This window comes from Dendropsophus ebraccatus, chromosome 4 (genome assembly GCF_027789765.1).
Source record: "Dendropsophus ebraccatus isolate aDenEbr1 chromosome 4, aDenEbr1.pat, whole genome shotgun sequence".
NCBI classification, from domain to species: Eukaryota; Metazoa; Chordata; class Amphibia; order Anura; family Hylidae; genus Dendropsophus; species Dendropsophus ebraccatus.
Genome location: NC_091457.1, coordinates 147,621,821 through 147,646,101, shown reverse-complemented (window position 1 = coordinate 147,646,101; position 24,281 = coordinate 147,621,821). Strand labels below are relative to the sequence as shown.

Below are 24,281 nucleotides of genomic sequence, written 5' to 3'. Positions count from 1 at the left end.
CCCATCGTGCGATCCTCACCTCACACACTCCCTAGCCATAGGACGTGGCTCCGCCCCCCGCCTATCTATCATGTCGAGCACAGGCAGCTGTAAGTCGCGGTCAGTGTGTGGGCGGGGTTATGGCGCTCGCACGGCGGTGCTGACCCCGCCCCGTACAGATTAGTCCCGCCTCCTGTCGGTCTAATGGCTGTGCTGGGTGCTGTATCTTCCTGACAAGTTCTGTATCCGAGAAGGCGCCGGAATGAGGAAGGTCGTGGTTGTCACCGGAGCCAACAGGTGAGGGGCGGATGCAGGGAGCACGTATAGGGAAGAGGCACCCGTTATGTGTATGTGCACTAAATGACGCCTTTCCATAGGTGAAAGTTAAAACGCATAGGTGTGAATGGTGCAAGGTTCCTATATTGCTGCACAGAGCTCATTGGGAGCATCTATCTACACAGTGCGTTATTCCCATCCCAGTGCTGTATGCTACAGAATATATATATATATATATATATATATATATATATAAGAATTGACAATCATTTACAAATAAAGTAATGCATCCTGCTATGTAAGTGATTACGGTGAGGGGGGGGGGTCTGATCAGACATGGGGGGGGGGGGGGGGGGTTATCACAAGGGGGCGCAACATTGTTTCCCTCGCTGTCCTATGAAATGGCTTTCAGAGGCCACTTTTGGGTAGTGTACATCCCGGTGAGAGATCGATGACCGCTAAATGTGTATGGTGCCGTGATCCATGCTGCAAAAATTAAAGATGTAACCTCTGTGGATAAAAGTGCTGCTGGATGCCATAGAGATCCTGTATTCTCCTTCCGTATCTTGTCTTATATCCCGGCTTGAGGTGCCCAGCAGTGTACTAGGACCTCCATCAGTGTACTAGGACCTCCATCAGTGTACTAGGACCTCCATCAGTGTACTAGGACCTCCATCAGTGTACTAGGACCTCCATCAGTGTACTAGGACCTCCATCAGTGTACTAGAACCTCCATCAGTGTACTAGGACCTCCATCAGTGTACTAGGACCTCCATCAGTGTACTAGGACCTCCATCAGTGTACTAGAACCACCAGCTGTGTACTAGAACCTCCATCAGTGTACTAGAACCTCCATCAGTGTACTAGAACCACCAGCTGTGTACTAGGACCTCCATCAGTGTACTAGAACCACCAACTGTGTACTAGGACCTCCATCAGTGTACTAGGACCTCCATCAGTGTACTAGGACCTCCATCAGTGTACTAGGACCTCCATCAGTGTACTAGAACCACCGGCAGTGTACTAGGGCCTCCATCAGTGTACTAGAACCTCCGGCAGTGTACTAGAACCTCCGGCAGTGTACTAGAACCACCGGCAGTGTACTAGAACCACCGGCAGTGTACTAGAACCACCGGCAGTGTACTAGAACCACCAGCTGTGTACTAGATCCTCCATCAGTGTACTAGATCCTCCGGCAGTGTACTAGATCCTCCGGCAGTGTACTAGATCCTCCGGCAGTGTACTAGAACCACCGGCTGTGTACTAGAACCTCCGGCAGTGTACTAGAACCTCGGACAATTGTACTATTTCCCTAATAAACTTATTCTTTCAGTCTTAGGGCCAGTTCACACTGAGGAATCGGCACAGAATCAGCGAGGAAAGTTATTCCACCAGGAATCGCCTCACGGAATTCTGCACAAATTCATTTTTCATTTAATCAAATTAGTTCATGTTTTCCAATTCCGGCAGATCCAGCACTGAATTTCCGCTAGCGTTCTACACGGAATCCATGCTGATTCCACGATGAAAAATTTCTGAGCAGAAACTCACTGCTCAATTCATTTCAATGGGATTCCGCCAGCGGAATCCCATCAGTAGAATTGACATGTCAATTCTTCTGGTAGAAAGTGGATCCGCCGTGGAAAATTCTGCGCAGAAATTCCGATGTGCACACTATGGAATCCGGGTGGATAACCTGCCACGGATTCCGCCACTCACGCCTGCGTGCATCTCCACCTGTGCCATAGACTCCATTCTATGCACAGGCGGATTCCGATGTCCGCTCAAACAATGAACCTCCAGCATCAGCTTACGTGTGATGTGTTTGTGACCTGACATCATACGGTTAACATTACCGTCCTGTATGTAAATAGTGTGTACAGTGCTTAAAGTCCATATGGTCAGGTGACCTTATCTCATGAAAACACCCTTTGTAGACCAGGCTGTACACATATCAGCACATGGGCAAAGTCTATGTAACTTGATATCATATCTCAACAGGTCGCTATGGCTGTATAGCTGTGGGGGCTTTGTATATCTTACATCTTTTTATCCTTTTCAATTCTAGTGGCATCGGTTTGGCTCTGTGTGAGCGGCTTCTTTCTCAGGATAATCAGATCCGCTTATGCCTGGCCTGCCGAAATATGCAGAGAGCGGAAGCTGCCCGTTCTGCGCTTCTCTCTTCTCACCCAGCGGCTGATGTCGGAATTGTGCGGATGGATGTTGGTAGCATAAAGTCAGTGTTGCAAGGAGCCAAGAGTCTCAAAGAAAGGCAAGTATGAAGTGTATGAAATAGAAGGTCATTATAAGGTTGTGTTCACACCTATGTCCGGAATTAATGATCATGGTAAAATGACCATTTGTACAGTGTGTGAACATAGCCTAAAAGTGAATATGGCATTACATATATGGTTTGTCCGGTTTGGTAAGGCAGCCTTCACACGTCCATAAATTATGCTCTGCGCCATTACTGTGCTGCAGAGATTCAAACAGTTTCCTCGCTGCCAGCATCATATTAATACATCATGCCATGTGGGGAAACAATCCATTACCATTAGATAACATGGTGATGTCACTTCCTGGATAACATGGTGATGTCACGACCCGACTCCCAGAGCTGTGTGGGCTGTGGCTGCTGGAGAGGATGATTGCAGGGGGACACTGAGGGACACAGGGCACTGGAGGGACGCTGAGCATCCCCCTGCCATCATCCTCTCCAGCAGCCACAGCCCGCACAGCTCTGGGAGTCGGGTCGTGACATCACCATGTTATCCAGGAAGTGACATCACCATGTTATCCAGGAAGTGAAGCCTTGATGCAGTAGTAAGTGCAGGGGAAAAAAACTTAATAAGCATTTCCCATAATAAGTGTATATTGGGGATTTGTATAACTTTTGGGGGGCAATACAATGCTTTAATAAAAAAATTATCCTTTTAAAGAGGTTTTAAATGGAAAAATTATTGATCAAGCAGTTGGCTCCATACTTGTGTAGGGGTAGCTGAAGCAAATAGAGGCTGAGGATGCAGTAACACCGCGCCGCCACAAAAACTGAGGGGGGGGGGGAGATATTAACAAGACCTTAAATTAGGCCCTGACCCTCCACCCAGGCACAAATCATGATAATTGAGGCATGGGAGGAGGTCTGTCTGAGTTGTGGGGGCAGGGGGGCGGAGCTTATTTGCGGTCATCGCCGACATGCGACTTAAGCTTTGAAGTTTATTCACACTATGTGGTTACAGTTGCATCTGGAAGAACCATATGTGTTTTCAACCACACCACAACTGCTCCATGTGAATGCGGCCTTAGGAGAAGAGCCCACACCCTTCCTTTCTATCTCTATCAGGTGCAGTTATCTGATAGAGAGCCTAATCTACACATAAAATATTTTTTTCCTTCTTGGATAGCAGCTCCTGGAATTCCAGATAATATCTCGGCATGGAATATATTAAGATAAATGGTATTCATATCCTAATGCAATGTCTGTGAGCCCAAATCAGGTGATGACTATAGACGTGTATAGAAAAGTGTTGCTAATTTGCAATGTCTATTCAGCAATTGTTTTTTTTTTTTTTTTTTTTATAGGTATAAACAGATTGACTATCTATATCTGAACGCTGGAATAATGCCAAATCCTCAAATAAGTCTCAAAGCCTTTGTGAAGGGTCTGTTTTCCAGGTAAAGTACTTATTGAAGTTATAGGGCAAACATATCACACTATTCCGTATGGTGAATGAAGTAACTCCTGTCATCTCACAACCTTTCCTACCAAATATGCACACGGTTAGAGTTGACGAATGTTTTTGGAGTTTGCCAAACCTACAACATAGTCAGCTTAGCCTCGAAAAGACATCTTCCAATAGTGTCTTGTTCCAATCTTCTACAATCCTTGGCAACATAAAAAAAAAAAAAACAATGTTAGGAGATATTACATGTTCATTCATCTGCGCGGAGAGAGGAGGCACGCAAGCCTCCCATAGAGTGTCATTATGACAGGGAGGCGGGCAGGATCTCCACAGCAGAATTACGCCTGTTTTACAGAGCCAGCTGGAGTGCCCTCCATAATGACAGCCAGTATTCCCATAACATGGTGGGTCCCTATACTATATGGGGGCACAGAGCGACCTGAATACTATGTGGAGGCATATATTGGGCATAACTTCTTATATTGGGGCTCAGAAGGGGCATTGTTACTGCGTGAAGTAATACAGTTGCTGCCTCAAACAGCAATAAAACAGTATCTGAGGCAGCAAGGAGAAAAATGTTTAATTCGAGAAAAAAATTTAATTGAAATTGAGAATCATCCATAATGTTAAAAAAAAGTAGATTTTATTTTTTGCCCAGACCGACCACCCCTATGACGTGTATATATAGTGTCTTTTTTGTTTTCATACAGCAAAGCCATCAGCATGTTTGCAACAGGAGAAGGACTTCTGACCCAGACGGACAGTGTTACAGAAGACGGCTTGCAAGAAGTTTTCGAGACCAATGTGTTTGGACATTTTATACTGGTAACAACAGATAGTTTGACATCTCTTGTCATGCATCACCACATTGTAGAAAGTAAATACCCAGTGACATCCCCAGCGTCAGGTCCGCAGCATTGAGTGCATATTTTATAAGCACGAAAGGACTCTCCAGCTCGCTTGATTACTTTTAAACCTTTATTGTATAATGTTTAAAAGGCCGACGCGTTTCGGGCTCTCTTGCCCTTATTCATGGCTCTCTGTCAGGAGGTCCCGAGACGACCCATGAATTAAGGAGTCGTCACCCAAAATATAAGGGGGGACTATTCCCTGTCCATGCCCTACAATGATAAAGGAGAAAGGTGAGCAGAGTGGCGTCAGTAGCCTTGTGGCGGGGCTACTGACGCCACTCTGCTCACCTTTCTCCTTTATCATTGTAGGGCATGGACAGGGAATAGTCCCCCCTTATATTTTGGGTGACGACTTCTTAATTCATGGGTCGTCTCGGGACCTCCTGACAGAGAGCCATGAATAAGGGCAAGAGAGCCCGAAACGCGTCGGCCTTTTAAACATTATACAATAAAGGTTTAAAAGTAATCAAGCGAGCTGGAGAGTCCTTTCGTGCTTATACCTTGTTGGATGCCCTTGGGTCCGGGGTTTTTTTCTCGCGTGCTCGTGGAGAGGCATACAGCCATAATAAGAACACCACATTCCATCTAAAGGGACTTTTTTGTTGTGAGTGCTGACCACTCTTTGTTTTTTGAGTGCATATTTTTTTATACAGAGGTACTCACGGATTACACACTGCAGATTGGCAATGTAGATTACTTTATGTGACATCCGGTATATAGTGCTCACACAAAGTTAGGGATATTTGGCCTGCGGGTGAAATTTCAGAATGAACCTAAGGTGACCTTCTCTAAAGTTTTGAATGCACATGTCCAACTTTTCAATGTTTCAGTACTTTTTGCATAACTTGCTGTTCTCTAACAAGGAACTTGTTAAGTGGTGGTGTTAGAGTGTATGGGGCAGGTGTGTTTAGTGGTGCTGGTGTTACAATGTATGGGGCAGGTGTGTCTAGTGGTGGTGGTGTTACAGTGTATGGGGCAGGTGTGTCTAGTGGTGGTGGTGTTACAGTGTATGGGGCAGGTGTGTGTACTGGGGGTGTTACAGTGTATGGGGCAGGTGTGTCTAGTGGTGGTGGTGTTACAGTGTATGGGGCAGGTGTGTTTAGTGGTGCTGGTGTTAGAGTGTATGGGGCAGGTGTGTCTAGTGGTCGTGATACAGTGTATGGGGCAGGTGTCTAGTGGTGTTATAGTGTATGGGGCAGGTGTGTCTGGTGGTGGTGTTACAGTGTATGGGGCAGGTGTGTCTAGTGGTGGTGGTGTTACAGTGTATGGGGCAGGTGTGTCTAGTGGTGGTGTTACAGTGTATGGGGCAGGTGTGTCTAGTGGTGGTGGTGATACATTGTATGGGGCAGGTGTCTAGTGGTGTTATAGTGTATGGGGCAGGTGTGTCTAGTAGTGTTGCACGATGCACCGAAATATCGATACTACTATCGATATTCCGGGCAAAAAAACGGTTCGGTACCAGGATTTCCTGGTATTCGATACTCTGTTAAGCTGCGCAATAGCGCAGCTTAAAGGAGAAGTCCGGCCAAAATTAATTTTTGATATGTTGTTACTTATGAAAAGTTATACAAATTTCTAATGTACATTAATTATGGGAAATGCACATATACTGCTATTTCCCTTAATTTAGTAGATCAGGAAGTGTTAGAAATATCTCTGAAGAAGTGACGTCACGACCCAGGGTGTAATTCCTATGGAGTGTCCAGCAGGGGGCGCTCTCTATATAGAAGTCTATGGGACTTTATTGTTTCTATGGGTTTCTATGTAATGTAATGTAATGTAATGTAGTGTACAGTGCTTTATTGAATGAATACATCTATGGAATACTTTGGGGAGCAAGTGTCCTTGCTCCCCAAAGTATTGCATAAATGTATTCATTCAATACACAGTAAGCCCACCGATCCGCCGAATTTCCGCCGCATTCCCGCCGATCCGCCACACGCTGATCCGCCGCATTCCCGCCGATCCGGACCATATACATTGAACTACAGCTCCCATCATCTGCTTCTAGTATGAACAGGTGATGGGAGCTGTAGCTGGGTAATGGATATGACATGCCGCCGGGCGCAGGGGGGAGCCGCTCAGTACACAGGAGCGCTCCCCCCTCCTCCTCCTCCTTCCGGGATAACTTCCGCCTATACCAATGCTGAGTCCCTGCCTGGCCGCCGCTGTCCGCTCTCATATACCGGCTCCCGGCATCAGCGCGGACACCAGGATGCATCGGGAGCCGGTATGTATGGGGGGGAGAGCGGAGAGCGGCGACCAGGCAGGGAGTCAGCATTGGTATAGGCGGAAGTTATCACGGAAGGAGGGGGGAGAGCTCCTGTGTACTGAGCGGCTCCCCCCTGCGCCCGGCGGCATGTGATATCCCTTACCCAGCTACAGCTCCCATCACCTGTTCATACTAGAAGCAGATGATGGGAGCTGTAGTTCAATGTATATGGTCCGGATCGGCGGGAATGCGGCGGATCAGCGTGTGGCGGGAATGCGGCGGAAATTCGGCGGAAATGCGGCGGATCGGTGGGCTTACTGTGTATTGAATGTATTGAATGAATACATTTATGCAATACTTTGGGGAGCAAGGACACTTGCTCCCCAAAGTATTCCATAGATGTATTCATTCAATAAAGCACTGTACACTACATTACATTACATTACATAGAAACCCATAGAAACAATAAAGTCCCATAGACTTCTATATAGAGAGCGCCCCCTGCTGGACACTCCATAGGAATTACACCCTGGGTCGTGACGTCACTTCTTCAGAGATATTTCTAACACTTCCTGATCTACTAAATTAAGGGAAATAGCAGTATATGTGCATTTCCCATAATTAATGTACATTAGAAATTTGTATAACTTTTCATAAGTAACAACATATCAAAAATTAATTTTGGCCGGACTTCTCCTTTAACAGAGTATAGTACAGAGAGCACGGCCGGCGGCTAGCTGAGCACCGGCCATGTTCTGTGTGCTGCCCCCTGCTCTGCAGAACCTTCACCTCCTGGGTCACCAGCTCCTGCTCTGTGATGGCCGGTCCTGGTGTCGTCCTCTCCCCGCTGTGCTGGGGAGATGTTTTCTTTAGTGAACCTGTGTCTTATTGTCGGCTTCAAAGCAGAAGCCGAGCCAGGGCCGCAGCACACCAGGTCAGAGTTCACCGGCATGTCCCTGTGTCTGCCAGATAAGCTGGTGATTGATGCTCAGCGATACACTGGGACGCCTCACACCGGAGCTCAGCACGGCCGAGAGTTAACCCCTCACTGCCCACTGACATAGCAGAACGGACCCCCCTCAGCTACACTCCTCTGCATCCTGTGGGGTCTGCCCGGGTAAAGATGCATGCTGCTGAGCCAGGAGAGAAGACCACCATAAAGGTTTACTATGGGGCTCCCCTCTCCTCTCTGTGATCCTCGGCTACAGGACGTGCCCAGCACATCACTGTTACAGCTGCTGCTGCGTTACATTGTGTCACCCCGAGCCATGGAACAGTGCAAACTTCAGGCATGTGAGATCCATTTACTGTACATTGCTCATGCAGAGTTCTGCAGCTTTCTGTTATACCTTATTACCTTACATATGACTTATGTGGTCCAGCTGAGGATTTGTTACAGTGTATCAGTCTGGCCTTTCCACTGAGCAACAGCACAAGCTTTTCTGACCTGGACTGCTTGCAGAACACAGCTGAAATTTGTGACAAAGTTCTTCCCTTCCTGGTCACACAGCCTAGATTGTAACAAACAGCAAAGAGAGGTGTATGCAGCTCACAGGGGATGGACAGGACTGGATGCAATTGTAGCAAACTCTCAGCTGAAAGTATATAAGATCTATGTATAATGATGAATTTGCACATAGGTAGGACTGCTGGATCCAGGGCAGTATTCATCAATCAATCAAATCAATCGCCTGTGTGTGTGGAGCGGTTCGGGAGAGGTTAAATACTGCTATCATTTTTTACAGCAGCACCTACACAGGTAAATAGCTGGTTTAATTGTGTCGATGCCTGTAATACATCTTTGTAATTAACCTCTCCCAAACCGCTCCATACACACAGGTGATTTGGACATTGTACCAGGACAACGGGAGGTAAATAGTGAGGATGCAGCAGCCTGTGTGACAGGGCCGGACACCACCGAGACTGAGCAACATGGAGCAGAAGCTGCTGAGCTGTGAGGTGAAGGTTCTGCTGCGGAACAACACCTCCACTACTTCTCCCAGTATACTATACTAGTGCTATGTTTCAGCCATACTACTACCCCCAACATACTATACTCTGTGTCACCCATACTACTACCCCCAACATACTATACTCTGTGTCAGCCATAATACTACCCCCAACATACTATACTCTGTGTCAGCCATACTACTACCCCCAACATACTATACTCTGTGTCAGCCATACTACTACCCCCAACATACTATACTCTGTGTCAGCCATAATACTACCCCCAACATACTATACTGTGTCAGCCATAATACTACCCCCAACATACTATACTCTGTGTCAGCCATACTACTACCCCCAACATACTATACTGTGTCAGCCATACTACTACCCCCAACATACTATACTCTGTGTCAGCCATAATATTACTAATTACAATTGCTATAATAAAAACAAAAAAAAAAGGGGGGGGGGGAGATTGGTATCATCGCATTGTACGGTATACAGTGTTTTCGCAAAACAAAAACCAAAATCGTATATGCAAACATGTTACCAATCAAAGCTGCAGATCATATCGCACATGTCAGGTTCATTACACAGTGAACAGTGTAAAAATTAGGGAGCATTTTGTCTGCAGTTGGGGGGGGGGGGGGATTATATTGTTTTTTACAGGGGGTTATATGTTAAGTATCGAAATGGTATCGAGTATTGAAATAAAAAAGTTGGTATTGGTATTGAACTCAAAATTCTGGTATTGTGACATCCCTAGTGTCTAGTGGTGGTGGTGTTACAGTGTATGGGGCAGGTGTGTCTAGTGATGGTGGTGTTACAGTGTATGGGGCAGGTGTTTCTAGTCAATACACAACTGCTTACACTGTGTGAATGGTACAGAGATAAGCCCATACTACATTATTTATCATCAGTAATCCAGTCATTGGGCCTCTACATGAACAGCACAGCCGCCTAATGTCATCTCGTGGAGGACAATGCTCCAGCTCTTCGAGGTCACATCATTATTGAACGTCTGCTGAAGACTGGGGGACCTCACATGGAGGGGCCACTGCTGGAGACTGGGGGACCTCACATGGAGCGGCTGCTGGAGACTGGGGGACCTCACATGGAGCGGCTGCTGGAGACTGGGGGACCTCACATGGAGACGCTGCTGGAGACTGGGGGACCTCACATGGAGCGGCTGCTGGAGACTGGGGGACCTCACGTGGAGCGGCTGCTGGAGTCTGGGGGACCTCACATGGAGCGGCTGCTAGAGATTGGGGGACCTCACATGGAGCGGCTGCACTTTCTCCAGACCTGAATCTCATGGGATCAGCTAAGCGGCTGGTAGAGGCTCATAACTCTGGACCCCAGAATCTCAATAACCTCTCAAGAAGAGTGCTATGCCATGTCTCAGCAGACAATAAGGAGACTTGTGAACACTATGAGACATCGTTGCCAGCTGTAATTGATGCTCAAGGGCACATGACAAGTTATAAAGACTGTGACATGTTGGGGTATACCCATCACTGGGGGCAGCTTTTGATTCAATATGTAGTTTGAGATGAGGACGTCACCCTTGCTGCTTTTACTTAAATGTCCTACTTATATCACTGTAACATGGCCTTTTTATGTTTTCCATAATTATCACCTGCAAGACAAATATCCCTAACCTTTTGTGAGTGATGTATATGCTACGTGTTGAATTACCGTAAGTTATGATTCTCTGGTGCTCTATAGAAAGCGAGGGTGCGGTTCACACTAATATTCTGATCTGATAGATAGGAGGTATTCCAGGAAATATGTCTGCCGTCTCCTAATCCCTTGTGTTCTAGCATGTCAACCATAACTCCTTCAGGGAGCTATAGGTGCCATTTTTTTCTGCCATTCTTTCTTTTTTTCTTTTCTTTTGTGGCCCAAACCTGCACCAGATGTTACATGAAGTTTATGGTAAAATATAAGACTCACTCCAAAAAGACAGTTTTTTCTGAAGTATTGGTGCATGTTTTGGGTCTACTTTATTGTTATTTTTTGGTATGATTGTGATTGCCTTTTAACCACTTAACCCCTTAAGGTCAAAGCCAATTTTCGTTTTTGCGCTTTTGCTTATTCCATTTTAAGTTTAAAAGTCAACAGCGCTTGCATTTTTTCACCTAGAGACGTATATGAGCGCTTATTTTTTGCGAAACCAATTGTACTTTGTAATGACAGGCATTATTTTTCCATAACATATGCTGCGAAACCGGAAAAAAATCATTTGCGCTGTCAATTTGAAAAAAAAACCTAATTTGTTTTGATTTGGGGGAGTTTTGCATTTACGCCGTTCGTCCCATGGTAAAACTGACTTGTTATGCATGTTCCTCAAGTCGTTACGATTACTATGATATATAACATGTATAACTTATATTGTATCTGATGGCTTGTAAAAAATTCAAACCGTTGTTAACAAATATACGTTCCTTAAAATCGCTCCATTCCCAGGCTTATAGCACTTTTATCCTTTGGTCTATGGGGCTGTGTGAGGTGTCATTTTTTGCGCCATGATGCGTTCTTTCTATCGGTACCTTGATTGCCCATATACGACTTTTTGGTCACTTTTTATTACATTTTTTCTGGATTTGATGCGACCAAAAATGCGCAATTTTGCACTTTGGGATTTTTTTGCGCTGACGCCGTTTACCGTACGAGATCAGGAATGTGATTAATTAATAGTTCGGGCGATTACGTGTGCGGCGATACTAAATATGTTTATTTGTTTATTTATTAATTTATATTTATAAAATGGGAAAAGGGGGGTGATTTGGACTTTAATTAGGGGAGGGGATTTTTTATTAATAAAAACACTTTTTTACTTTTTTTTTTACATGGACTAGAAGCCCCCCTGGGGGGCTTGTATATATACATAGCACTGATCTCTCATAGAGATCAATGCTGTGTATATACACAGCAAAGATCCATCAGATCGGTCATAGATTACTATGGCCTACTGCAGGCCATAGGAATCCATTGCCGAGCCGGGATCAGCGTCATTCCGACGCTGAGGCCCGGCACGGGCAGAAGAACGGATCTCCCCCCCGCGATTGCATCGCGGGGGGGAGATCCGACCCACTAGACACCAGGGATAGTGTGCATAAAGCACTTCAATGCAGCTGTCAGGTTTGACAGCTGCATTGAAGTGCTTAATTAGCCGGCGCGGCAACGGGACCCGTGCCGGCTAACAGAGGCACTGCCCGGCTGCACGTGTCAGCCGGGATCAGCGCCGTTCAGAGTGGGGTCCCGGCGGGACCCCGCTCTGAACACCCCCCGCGGCACCATGACGTATCAGATACGTCATGGGTCGCTAAGGGGTTAAAGACCAGAATGACCAGGCATATTTTTATTTAATGCTACATAAGGCTTTATTTTATTATTCTCTCTTCTTTTTTTTTTTTAACAAAAAAACACTGACATTGTCTCTTTCAGACTTACCATACTTTTTAAAGGAATGGTGTCACAAAGATTTTTTATTTTTTTCCTCTGATTAGAGCGGGAATTTAAAGGGGTACTCCAGACAAGGGCCTAATTCTTACGTGTGTCCAGGGACGGGTTGTTTTAAAATAATAAAGCACACTTATCTCCCTGGCTCCAGTTTGTCCGCTTCCCGGGTTACCCCTTTAGGCTGCATTCACACTACGTATATTTCAGTCAGTATATTTCAGTGTTGCAACCAAAACCAGGAGTGGATTAAAAACACAGAAAGGATCTGTTCACACAATGCTGAAATTGAGTGGATGGCCGCCATATAATGGCAAATATTTGCTGTTATTTTAGAACAAAGGCTGTTATATTGCAATAATGGCCGTTATTTACCGTTATATGGCGGCCATCCACTCAATTTCACCATTGTGTGAACAGATCCTTTCTGTGTTTTTAATCCACTCCTGGTTTTGGTTGCAATATGAGGACCACAATACTGACTGAAATATACGTAGTGTGAATGCAGCCTTAAACATGTAGATTTTTTTTTTCCTAATCTGTTTCTATTGTCTGATTGTAATTTTATATATATGTACAGGTTGGTCCCAAAGTAGGTGGACAGTATGTGTAATAGGGTTATGAAGGGGGAGATTTGTCAAACATGGTGTAAAGTGAAACTGGCTCAGTCGCCCCTAGCAACCAATCAGATTCCACCTCTCATTCCTCACAGACTCTTTGGAAAATGAAAGGTGGAATCTGATTGGTTGCTAGGGGCAAGTGAACCAGTTTCACTTTACACCATGTTTGATAAATCTGCCCCTTCATAACCCTATTACACATACTGTCCACCTACTTTTGGACCACCCTGTATATATGTGTGTGTGTGTGTGTGTGTGTGTGTATATATATATAATATATATACAGTGGTGCCTTGGATTACGAGCATAATTCGTTCCGGGACTGTGCTTGTAATCCAAATCCACTCTTAAACCAAAGCAAGTTTTCCCATAAGAAATCACTGAAATGCAGACAATTGGTTCCGCACACCAAAAATAGTGAATTTATATTCTGAATAACATGTAAAACAAAACAAAACATTTAAAAACAGCTGAATATGTCCCATTATAAGTTACTGTACAGTATGGAAATATATATAAATGTATAATATATTATAGAGTAAGTGCAGAAACCTGAAAAACAGCCGCAATTTGTAGATACAGAATGAAACTGCAGATGCCCATAATGCAGGAGCGTAGTACAACAGGCTCGAATAGAGAAGGAGGGCTGCTGTCAGAGGTCTGTGTGGTTACATGACAGCAATGGGAAAGGGGGTATTTTCAGCATGGACCAATCAGAGCTGACAGAGACTGCAGGGAGCATGAAGGAACGAGCAGGGCAGATGTGGGTGCAGTATAGCAGCACTCTCTGTCCGGGGAGAGAGGGGTTACAGCTATGGAGAGATTACCTCCACAGTCCTGTCCCCTGATGTAAGCCCCAGCCTGAAGTGGATCTGCTATGATTTGGAAGGTAAGGGAGACTTCCTGGGTCAGAGTACAGGGCTGTATACCCCGCTATGCAGACCATGCCCCTCCCCCACTCGCCCTCCCGCCCAGTGCAGGGAGCTCTTAAACCAAAACAATGCTCTTAAACCAAGTCACAATTTTGAAAAACTGTGATCTCTTAAACCAAAACGCTCTTAAACCAAGTTACTCTTAAACCAAGGTACCACTGTATATGTGTATGTATGTATATATATATATATATATATATATATATATATATATATATATATATATAATATTATTATATAATTTTTTTTTTATTTTTTTTTTTGTACACTGTTACAAAAAAGGCAGCTATCTTGCCCGGGTTGTTTTTTACCATTTAGTGATATCCTTTACATCAAGCTCCATGGACTAGCATGACAATGGACAGGAGCTGTCCCATTGGCATGAATGTGAAACATCAATGAGTGTATTCCGTGACCTTTTAAGAGGGAGCTGCTATCTACTGGGAGCTGCTATCTACTGCTGCCACTATCTCCTGGTTTCACATGTCACTTCAATGCTGTAAAGATCACTTTCCAGCAGCCTCCTCTTATTACCACATGGAGAACAGAAAGTCTCAGCTTAGTTTTAGGTCTAATGGTGAGAAAGGAAACTGTAAGATTTCGGGATTTCTTTTTATATAGATAAAATGCTAAATAAAGAAAAACTTATGTATTGCCAGGTAATCCATTGGAATAGCCGGGTTTAACCAACATATATCTAATGGTTTTGAGCACATTTTTTTTTTTTTTTTTTTTACATTTTATAATTCCTAATTTTTTCAGGTATGGTCCATGATCACACAACGTATATTAAGCATAAATCATGGCTGTAGTTGCAAATTGCAACAACGGCCGTGATTTATGCTAAACATACGTTGTGTTTGAATGAATGGAATCCCGTCCAGAGCATATGCGGACAGTATATGTTCCGGACGGATGGAAAACTGACATGTCAGTTCACACAATGGAGTGTGCGGCCCCTGTCTTATGCAATGTGAACATGGCCTTGAAGTCTCTATGTCAGAAACAAGTTAAATGTTTTGATGAGTCAAGAGTTTGATTTTTCAGACCCAAACCCATCTCCGGAAAGAACCAGAAGAAGCACCCAGTTATGTGCTTCCCTCCCCATCTCACTACATGTAACAGAGATTTATAATGGAGCTTATCTCATGAACTGAGCTGGGGAGTGAAGCATTTGACCACATGCTTCTCCTGGCTCCTTCTGAACACTCAGACCCCAACTTAAGACTTGTCCTTGCAACATGTTACATTTTTATCTAATGACATAAATACGTTTAATCCCTCTAAGCGTCGCAGTTTGTCATTTGCATCTTTACAAATATGATGATGGAATTTGTAAGACATAGTTTGGTGGATTATCCAGTTACATTATACTAATGTTGTTCTGATTGGACCGAAATGAGAACACAATCTGGGTGGGATCCAGACTAAGTGATAAGAGAGAGGTGATAACCTTCCGGAATCTGGATAGACGAGTCTGGATATATACTTCTTCTTATACAATGATGAATCTTTATTTATAACCTTTGTACAATAAAATAGTCTTTCTGGATTCTAAAAGGCCATGGATGAGATTAATGAAAACTGTCTAGAACGTATAGGGGGAGATGTAAAGTAGCACATTATCGCCCTGTGTATTAAAGACAACGATCAGCTGATGTTGTTTATTCCAGCCTAAAAATAATCGTCTGCCGACCGTGCATAGCTACGTGTAATAACAATGCACAGACGATCGCAGACAAATGTAAAAAAAATTTTTTTATAATAATCGTTCTCGCTTCTGCCCTCTGCCCACAGCCACCTCTGGATCTTTAGAGCCGGATTCTGAAGTGACAGGCGGCTCAGCCAATCACTGGCCAAGACAGGACAGCACCGCGGCCAGTGATTGGCTGAGCAGTCTGTCACTGCAGTGACAGGCCACGACTGAATTGGAGACAAGAGTGGTGCTGTCCCTGGAAGAAAGTGGCCAAGTTTTTGTAGCGCGCCTTTAACTGAGGGTCAGGGATTGTTTTTGACCCCTTGTGACCAGTCACTTGCATCCAGTTAATGTAGTGAAAAAGTGAAATTTTATATATATGTACAGGTTGGTCCCAAAGTAGGTGGACAGTATGTGTAATAGGGTTATGAAGGGGGAGATTTGTCAAACATGGTGTAAAGTGAAACTGGCTCAGTTGCCCCTAGCAACCAATCAGATTCCACCTTTCATTCCTCACAGACTCTTTGGAAAATGAAAGGTGGAATCTGATTGGTTGCTAGGGGCAACTGAGCCAGTTTCACTTTACACCATGTTTGATAAATCTCCCCCATTGTGCGTAGTTTCTGTGTTTTTTACTTTTATTAATTTTTTTTCCCTCTAGTATACAACTTATCACATCTTCAGTCCCATTATATTAAGTGTCCAGAACTGTTCTTATGTTGCAGATTAAAGAACTAGAACCTCTTCTGTGTCACACAGATAATCCTTCCCAGCTGATCTGGACGTCATCCAGCAATGCCAGACGCTCGGCATTCAGCCTTTCTGACTATCAGCATCGACAAGGACAGGAATCTTACAGCTCCTCTAAATACGCTACTGACTTACTCAGCCTTGCTTTGAATAGACATTACAATAAAGAGGTTAGTTCAGGTTACTTTTCAACATCCCATTTAGTTTTCTTGTCCTGAATATTTTTGGTTACATCGGAAGTGTTACTGACGAAAGTCCTTCCACTTTACCTGTATAGGCCATGTTCATACACTGGCCATTCTGTCATCCGGCTGGGTCACAGAACGGCCGGTGTTTGAGAAGATGATCCGTATAATCTTCATTTCTGATGAATTGGGATGTGGGCACATTAGTGTGGGCCCGCATCCCAATTCACCGCTGCACACAATGGAGCGTGCGGCCAAAGCACTGACATGTCTCCTGCAGCCGCTATTCAATGAATAGCGGCCACAGAATACTGGCATGTCATTTTTTTGGGGGCGGCCGCTAGCGATTCCGGATGGAGTGTATACTATGTGTGTGTGTACACCCTGGCCGGGATTCCCTCAGCCTGCAGCACAATGTGAGTAAAGTATTAATCACGGCAACAATGGCTGTGATTAATACTTAAAGGGGTTGTCCAGCGAAAATCTTTTTCTTTCAAATCAACTGATGTAAGAAAGTTATATAGATTTGTAATTTACTTCTATTAAAAATTCCCAAGTCTTCCTATACTTCTTAGCTGCTGTATGTCCTGCAGGAAATGTTGTTTTATTTCACAGTGCTCTCTGCTGACATCTCTGGCCGAGACAGTCTCGCTTTTCTATGAATCCCCATAGAAAACCTCTCGGCCAGAGATGTCAGCAGAGAGCACTATGTCAGACTGAAAATAAAACAACATTTCCTGCAGGACATACAGCAGCTAAGAAGTATGGGAAGACTTGGGAATTTTTAATAGAAGTAAATTACAAATCTATATAACTTTCTAACACAAGTTGATTTGAAAGAAAAAGATTTTCGCTAGATAACCCCTTTAACTTACGTCTAATCTCTGTATAAGATAATGTTAAATAAAGAGAATAACAATTAAAATAAACTTACGTTGTGTGAACATGGCCATAGTGTGTATGTTTTGACTTAACATCAATATCAGAACAGTGGGGTGCCAACACCCAGCACCCTGATGATCAGCTGTTTGCCAATGCTGTGGCGCTCACATACATGGAAGCAGACATCTCTGTATGTTGTGTAGCGTCTGTGCTGAGTTCCCGCTGCTCCCAATTGAAATACATGAGAGCCAAACTGCAGTAACCCAGCATGGCCACTACACAGGGAATGGAGCTGTCTGCTTCCAAGCGTGTTCTCTTTATGCGAGTGCTTCAACACTGGCAAACAGGTGATCATCAGGGTGCTGGCACCCAGCACTCATATGATACTGATTACCTTACCTAAGGATAGGACGTCAATACATTTAGCCTGGAAAACCCTTTAAATAGGTAGTGGTAGTATTTCAGAAAGCTAAGTTCTAGACCAGGTGCCCGGTACAGAAATAAATTACATTAAAGTGAAGGCAAAGCTATGATTGTACTGCACCTATTAGGTGCCCCATATGTAGCCAGTGTGAGTACCCCATAGACATGGCATGTGCCCTTTGAGGTTTTTTTTCTTCTTTACAGGGTTTGTATTCCAGTGTTGTCTGTCCAGGTCTTGTTATGACAAATCTTACCTATGGGATCCTGCCATCTTTCTTCTGGACGTTAATCATGCCAATCATGTGGTTGGTAAGTACATGTTTTAATGTTGCCGTGACCAAAGTCTTCAGTGTCAATATGCAAAAAGTAATCCCACTTCCTAACAAAATGATATAAAAGGACAATGCACTGCGAAACAAAGATGTCTTTATTATTGTATTAATTTAAGTTGCATTTCTGCTATATTTACTTTAGTAAAACAGTGATTTACCGTGAGACCAGGATGGCATGGCGTTGTCTAACTGAAGCCACCCTATAAAAGAGCACAGCAGAAATTACTGCCAGGAATGGGGGGGGGGGGAAACGGTTTTGCCAAAGTGGTTCCTCAAATACTCTATAAGATGCACTTTTTGGCTGGGTTCACACTACGTATATTTTAGTCAGTATTGTGGTCCTCATATTGCAACCAAAACCAGGAGTGGATTGAAAACACAGAAAGGCTATGTTTACATAATGTTGTAATTGAGTGGATGGCCGCCATTTAATGGCAAATATTTGCTGTTATTTTAAAACAACGGCTGTTATATTGAAATAATGGCCGTTATTTACTGTTATATGGCGGCCATCCACTCAATTTCAACATTGTGTGAACAGAGCCTTTCTGTGTTTTTAATCCACTCCTGGTTTTGGTTGCAATATGAGGACCACAATACTGACTGAAATATATGTAGTGTGAACCCAGCCATAATCAAGAAAACATTGTGTTAAAAAAGTATCTGCATCTTATAGTCTGGAGTTAGGTGACCCTAAAGTAGTAGACTGCCCCAACAGGATTCCTAGTGATTGGGTAAAGTGCTGATTTACCAGTATGTCTGACCTCTGAGAGAACTGTGCTCACGGTTGTACAGTTCTCTTCCGCTCCTGTAGGCACCGTTCTGTGAAATCAGTTTGATCCGTACCCAGCAGGATAGGAAGCTGGATGCAATGTTCCCATCACATCCAGCTTCCTGCAATGAAGCGACCTTTGGTGATGTAATGAGCATGTGACTAGTCATGCTCCTGGAAGGAGTGACATAAAGAATAGAATACTACAAGGGGTACATGTAAAAACCCCTTTATGGCAAACCTCTTTAAAATAAGTTCATACCATTAATTATTAATTAAGCTATCTCCTATAGCTACCTCCAGATCGAATTCAATTTAGCTACTGTAAAGCATATTTCTAAATGCTGTTATTTGTAGTTCAGGTAACATGGCAGCCCCCATAATACTGTACTACATAATAATTAGGAAATAGAGAAATAAATAAGGTTTCAGTATCTGGCTCCAATAAAAAAAAAAATTAAAAATCTAAGTGAAGTATTCCCTTTAAGTGGTTAAATATATGACCTATAAAACCAACTCGGAATTTCCTAATGTTGTGCTGATACAGCAAGCTCACATAATATTTAATTTTAAACAAACATACATGTAATGGCTGTTTTTGCCTGTAAGGTATTTGTATGTATTTTGATTGACACACAGGAAAAAAAATATAATATTATATTTTTCTTATTAATCTGGCAGATCCGTGTATTTACAAACTCCTTTACCATTTCACCATATAATGGGGCAGAAGCGTTGGTAAGTTTTTTTTTAGCTGGATAATTAAATCTTTAGAAGGTTTTTTTTTTTTTTTGTTATTTTTAGTACTATTGAGTTTTGCATTTGTCTGATAAGTTAAAGTGTGCAAATGTCTGTGATCCTGCTGGTTTTGTGACTTTGTACGTGCACTGTCACGGTTACAGATGGCTGTGTCTCTTCTTTGCTGCCTCAATAATAAATGTGATGTGTATAAAAACAACCGCAACAGTGAGGTTACGGTTCATTAGCTCCACAGCATGGGAGGAGGAAGTGATTGCAGAGCAAGGAAACTTCAGAATGATAAATTGATACAATAAACAGACTCTTGATAGCAGCAGCTGGGTTTTTCTGTTTTTGTTTTGTTTTTTTCTCTAACCCCTTTTTTGTGATTTTTTTATTTTTTTTTTACATGCAGTATTTTTTATTAAAAATTTTCATTTAAAGTGGCACTGTTGTTTTTTTTTTTTTTTGCAGTACAGGCGATTTTAAGAATCTTTGTAATTGGGTTTATTAGCTGAAAAATGCATTTTTATCATGAAAAAGCAGTTTGAGTCTCTCCCCCCTGTCTTCATGGTTCTCTTATAGAGAGGGGAGGGGTTGAGGGGGATGAGGTACCAAAACAGGACAACAAATCATTAATTTACAGCTACATCACCGGGCTATCTCTTCTGAAGTCAGCACTGACCTCTGAATACCGGCTTTCACACAGCTCCCGGTGTGTAATCCTTTGTTCTCTGCTGGCGACTAATCTCCCCCTCCCCTCTCCATAGGTTACACAGGGCCAGACTGATGTAAAAGAGTCGAGATTTCCTGATAATGAGCAGTGAATGAGAGAGAGGAGGGAGGGGGGGACCTGGGGAAAGTCTTTTTGAATGCAGATAATGGCATAGTTGCCTAATAAATCCAATTACAAAGTTCTTAAAATTGCCTGGACTATTGATTTCTGCAAAAAAAAAAAAAAACATTGTAAAGAATAGTGCACATGTGGTATTTTAAATGGAAGGGGTCTTAAAAAAACAACAACTTTAGAAATGTTATAAATTGTAATCAGTCTCAGGAGAAGCATTTCAGTCTCCGGTTTGCAGGGATCTCCCTCCAGGCGGCTCTATTGTAAATCTGTCGGCCACTGGATGGAGATGATTGACAGCAGGAGGTGAAGTGCCCTTACCATGTGCATCTCCTGCCGCCTTCTCCTGATCGAGGTCCTGAGACCTCAACTGATTAAATCTTTTGAGAAGTCCCTCTCAGAATGTTGTTTTTTTTTTTTTTTTTTAATTAAAGTATTTTTAGCTGCCGAATATTGAGCTCTGCACAAGACATAGTAGAAGGGGAAAAGTGGTTACTTATTGGTCCCGACCACCTGAGTGACGTCACAGTCAGGCCACTGCTGTAGGAATGGTGGTCAGGAATCTAGGCAACGAGCTGTCAGCTATACAGGCAGAGAAAGGGGTGAAAAAGAAAAGCAAGCTAATGCAATTTGCAAAATTGCTTACTTTTCCCTGAAAAAATTTTTTTTTTTTTCTTTCCAATTATATGGTATCAGAAAGTGCCACAGATTTGTAATTTTCTTCTTTTAGAAAATCTCAAGTCTTTCAGTACTTTTCAGCTGTTGTATGTCCTGCAGGAAGTGGTGTATTCTTTCCAGTCTGACACAGTGCTCTCTGCTGCCCCATAGAAAACCTCTCCTGCTCTGGACAGTCCCTGACATGGACAGAGGTGGCAGCAGAGAGCACTGTGTCAGACTGGAAAGAATACACCACTTCCTGCAGGACATACAGCAGCTGGTAAAGATTTTTAAATAAAAGTAAATTTCAAATCATTGGCACTTTCTGACACCGGTTGATTTGAAAGAAAACATTTTTGCTGGTGTATCCCTTTAAGCTTCTATAATGTTTTGCAGTGTTTTTTTGTGTGTTTTGTTATTGATCTATTTTTAGCACCAGTTTTTTTTTATTCTTGTTATTTTTAAAATTTGCAACTTCATAGTAAAATAATCTATATGTCTTGTAATTTATTTGGTCTCATTTGAACATGGCGGCCATGGTGATGTTTTTTGGATGTGGACTTTTTCTTATGATATCCTGAAAAGTGAAATTCATTCTCTATAAACTTAATAAGTGATATAATTTTCTTATAGCTATGGCTTTTTAGTCAGAAGCCGCAATCTCTCGATCCCTTGGCAAAATATCACAGCTGCACATCAGGATTGGGAAATAATTATGTTACGGCACATAAGGTTAGTAGATTACACCTTCTCAGACATAAAAAGTAAAACCGTTAAACCGTGTTCAATGTGAATGGTTACATGGATTAGGATTGTGCATGGGCCCTGTCTGGTATTGTATTTCAGATCTTTTACTAGACCTGTTTTAGTAAATACGCTTCTTATGATGTTCCAGTACTCCAGTAATTTTCTTATAGCTCTGTCATGTGCCGGTTCCTCTGATATATTTCCTAGACTTGTGTGACTAAATAGCCAAACGGGTGTTACCAGTTGGGGGCGTGTCCCTACATTGTCTTAGATTTTGATTAGATTGTGTCAGATCTCCACCCCCCCCCCCAAGCTGTTAACGCCCAGTTGTCTATTTAGTCACATTACATTTCTAGTAAAAATAATGGAGAAATGGCACATGACAGATTGTCCAGAATTGTTACTTTATGGAGAATGGAAAGATTTACTATAACAGACAGGACTGGAGAGGCAACAAGTATTAGTGGGACGAGGACAGGAGTGGTTTTGTTTCCTAGAGGATATTTTTCTCCATCTTAAAGGAAAACTATCAGCAGGTTAGATTCTTCTCTAAATGTCCCTCTAACATACAGGGGGTCGCTGAAGATCCTTGGTGCCCTTTCCATGGTATTAGCAGTTTATTCCCTATGCTAATGAGGCGTTTTGTTGCATTGGGGGCGGGACTATGAGACCACAGACAAATTTCTTATACAGTATAGTGTATAAGTGCTGTATTTTCTGCTGTAGTGTGCTTATTTAAAAACAGCTGTAAAGTGGTCAACCCCTTTAACAATCTCTGTAAAGGGGCTTTTCAGGAATATACCATTGATGGATTGTCCCTGCAAAAGGCCATAAATATGTGGTTAGCTTACACCCTTCCGATCAGCTGAATGAAGGGGGCATTGTTTACCAGGCACAGCCCTGTCTGTTCTGTTGTGTTGCCTCAAATGGAACAAAATTGCTTTGAGCTGCAGTACAAGGCACAGCCACAGGTAAATGGGTGGCGCTGTACCTGTTAAAGAGTGATGGAATGCCTACCAAAGGGTAGCGACCCGTTTATTGAGCTAGATGGCAGATCTTTCCCTATCACATACAGTATAGGCCACGGATGGCCAACCTTGTTGTAAAACTACAATTCCCATCATGCCTGTATATGTAGAAATAACATGCAAAAAAAAATCATAACATTTTTTTACATGAAATTTCAACATATACTGCATATACCTTTTTTTTTTTTTTTTTTTTTTTTTTTTTTTTTTTTAGAGAAACTGAAGCCTGCCTGATCTACTAAATTGAGGGAAATTAGTGTACATTAGAGATTTGTCTAACTTTGCTTATGTACTAACATATAAAAAAATACAAGAGTTGTCCTTTAATAAAAAGGTTTTATGTTCTTATTTTTTGACATTGGGAAAATGTCCTCTGGTGACATTTGCATCTTTTTGTTCAGATGGATCTAGATGATGAAAGCAGCCTGACTTTTTATGAAAAACTTTCGGACTTAGAGAAGCAAGTGCGGAAGAGCGTTGTACATGGAAATAGTTGACGGACATTGCGGAATATCAATATATTTTTCAATTATTTGAATTTTTTGAATGTTTTATCTGGATCTTCAGGTGTTGATAAACAAGGTGCAGCTCTGTTCTCCATGTATTTCTCTCTCTCTACCTACCGTCATAGACAGGCAAATCCTGAAGAACCAAAGATTAAACCAAGATTATCCCGTCATATGAAATATGAAGATATTCATGGTCCACTAGGAAGAAAGTATACACAAAGTAGCTCTCACATCACCTTTTCAAGGTAGTGTTCCTTATGAATCAGTGTCTCACTCCAACTAGGATTCTTAGAATGGCCTGTAAGGTCCCTATTAAACTGTCCTGAATCAACGGGTGACAGCAATCATTGGCTGATTGTTTCTTTAGGTTCTGACCTAAAATCATTGGCCGCCGGGCGCGCATTGCTGTGTGTAACAGTGATTTGCGGCTGACAGCTGATGTCTGTGTAAAGAAAATAATCAAGTTCTTACATTACCTCTCCCCGGTCTCTGCAGCCACCGGTGCAAGTTTAGAGCCAGTCTCTAAAGTGACAAGCTGCTTAGCCAATCACAGGACCTGTAGGCATCCATACATGCTGCCCCTGCTTTTTCCTGTCCATTTCCGTGTTGTTTTTCGCTTGGCATCTATCCCAGGTTATGTTATAATACTGGGAACTAGAGTGAAAGTCACCTGAAGGAAAAGCTACC

At 42.9% G+C, this 24,281-nt stretch overlaps 1 protein-coding gene across 2 annotated transcripts; it reads left to right on the top strand.

Annotated features, from left to right (window-relative positions):
* The first annotated feature begins 48 nt into the window (after window positions 1-48).
* Window positions 49-23,891, top strand: HSD17B7 (hydroxysteroid 17-beta dehydrogenase 7). Of its 2 annotated transcripts, XM_069967411.1 has the most exons (9): window positions 50-276; window positions 2,324-2,527; window positions 3,838-3,930; window positions 4,649-4,763; window positions 16,450-16,644; window positions 18,169-18,273; window positions 19,750-19,806; window positions 21,944-22,042; window positions 23,487-23,891. In XM_069967411.1, exons 1-9 carry the CDS (start codon window positions 242-244, stop codon window positions 23,580-23,582), a joined length of 999 nt encoding a protein of 332 aa, XP_069823512.1. In that variant the 5' UTR covers window positions 50-241; the 3' UTR covers window positions 23,583-23,891. The 2 variants fall into 2 exon arrangements, with proteins under 2 accessions (XP_069823513.1, XP_069823512.1); XM_069967412.1 differs by lacking the exons at window positions 16,450-16,644; window positions 18,169-18,273; window positions 19,750-19,806; window positions 21,944-22,042; window positions 23,487-23,891 and adding an exon at window positions 9,935-10,015 and having other exon boundaries at window positions 49-276.
* Window positions 23,892-24,281: the final 390 nt, after the last annotated feature.

What these genes read in the sequence shown, in the direction of transcription:
- HSD17B7 (XM_069967411.1), top strand. Translation starts at nt 242, where the DNA reads ATGAGGAAGGTCGTGGTTGTCACCGGAGCCAACAG. An exon ending in GTTGTCACCGGAGCCAACAG is followed by an intron (nt 277 to 2,323) that starts GTGAGGGGCGGA and finishes TTTCAATTCTAG; the next exon opens with TGGCATCGGTTTGGCTCTGT. An exon ending in GCCAAGAGTCTCAAAGAAAG is followed by an intron (nt 2,528 to 3,837) that starts GCAAGTATGAAG and finishes TTTTTTTTATAG; the next exon opens with GTATAAACAGATTGACTATC.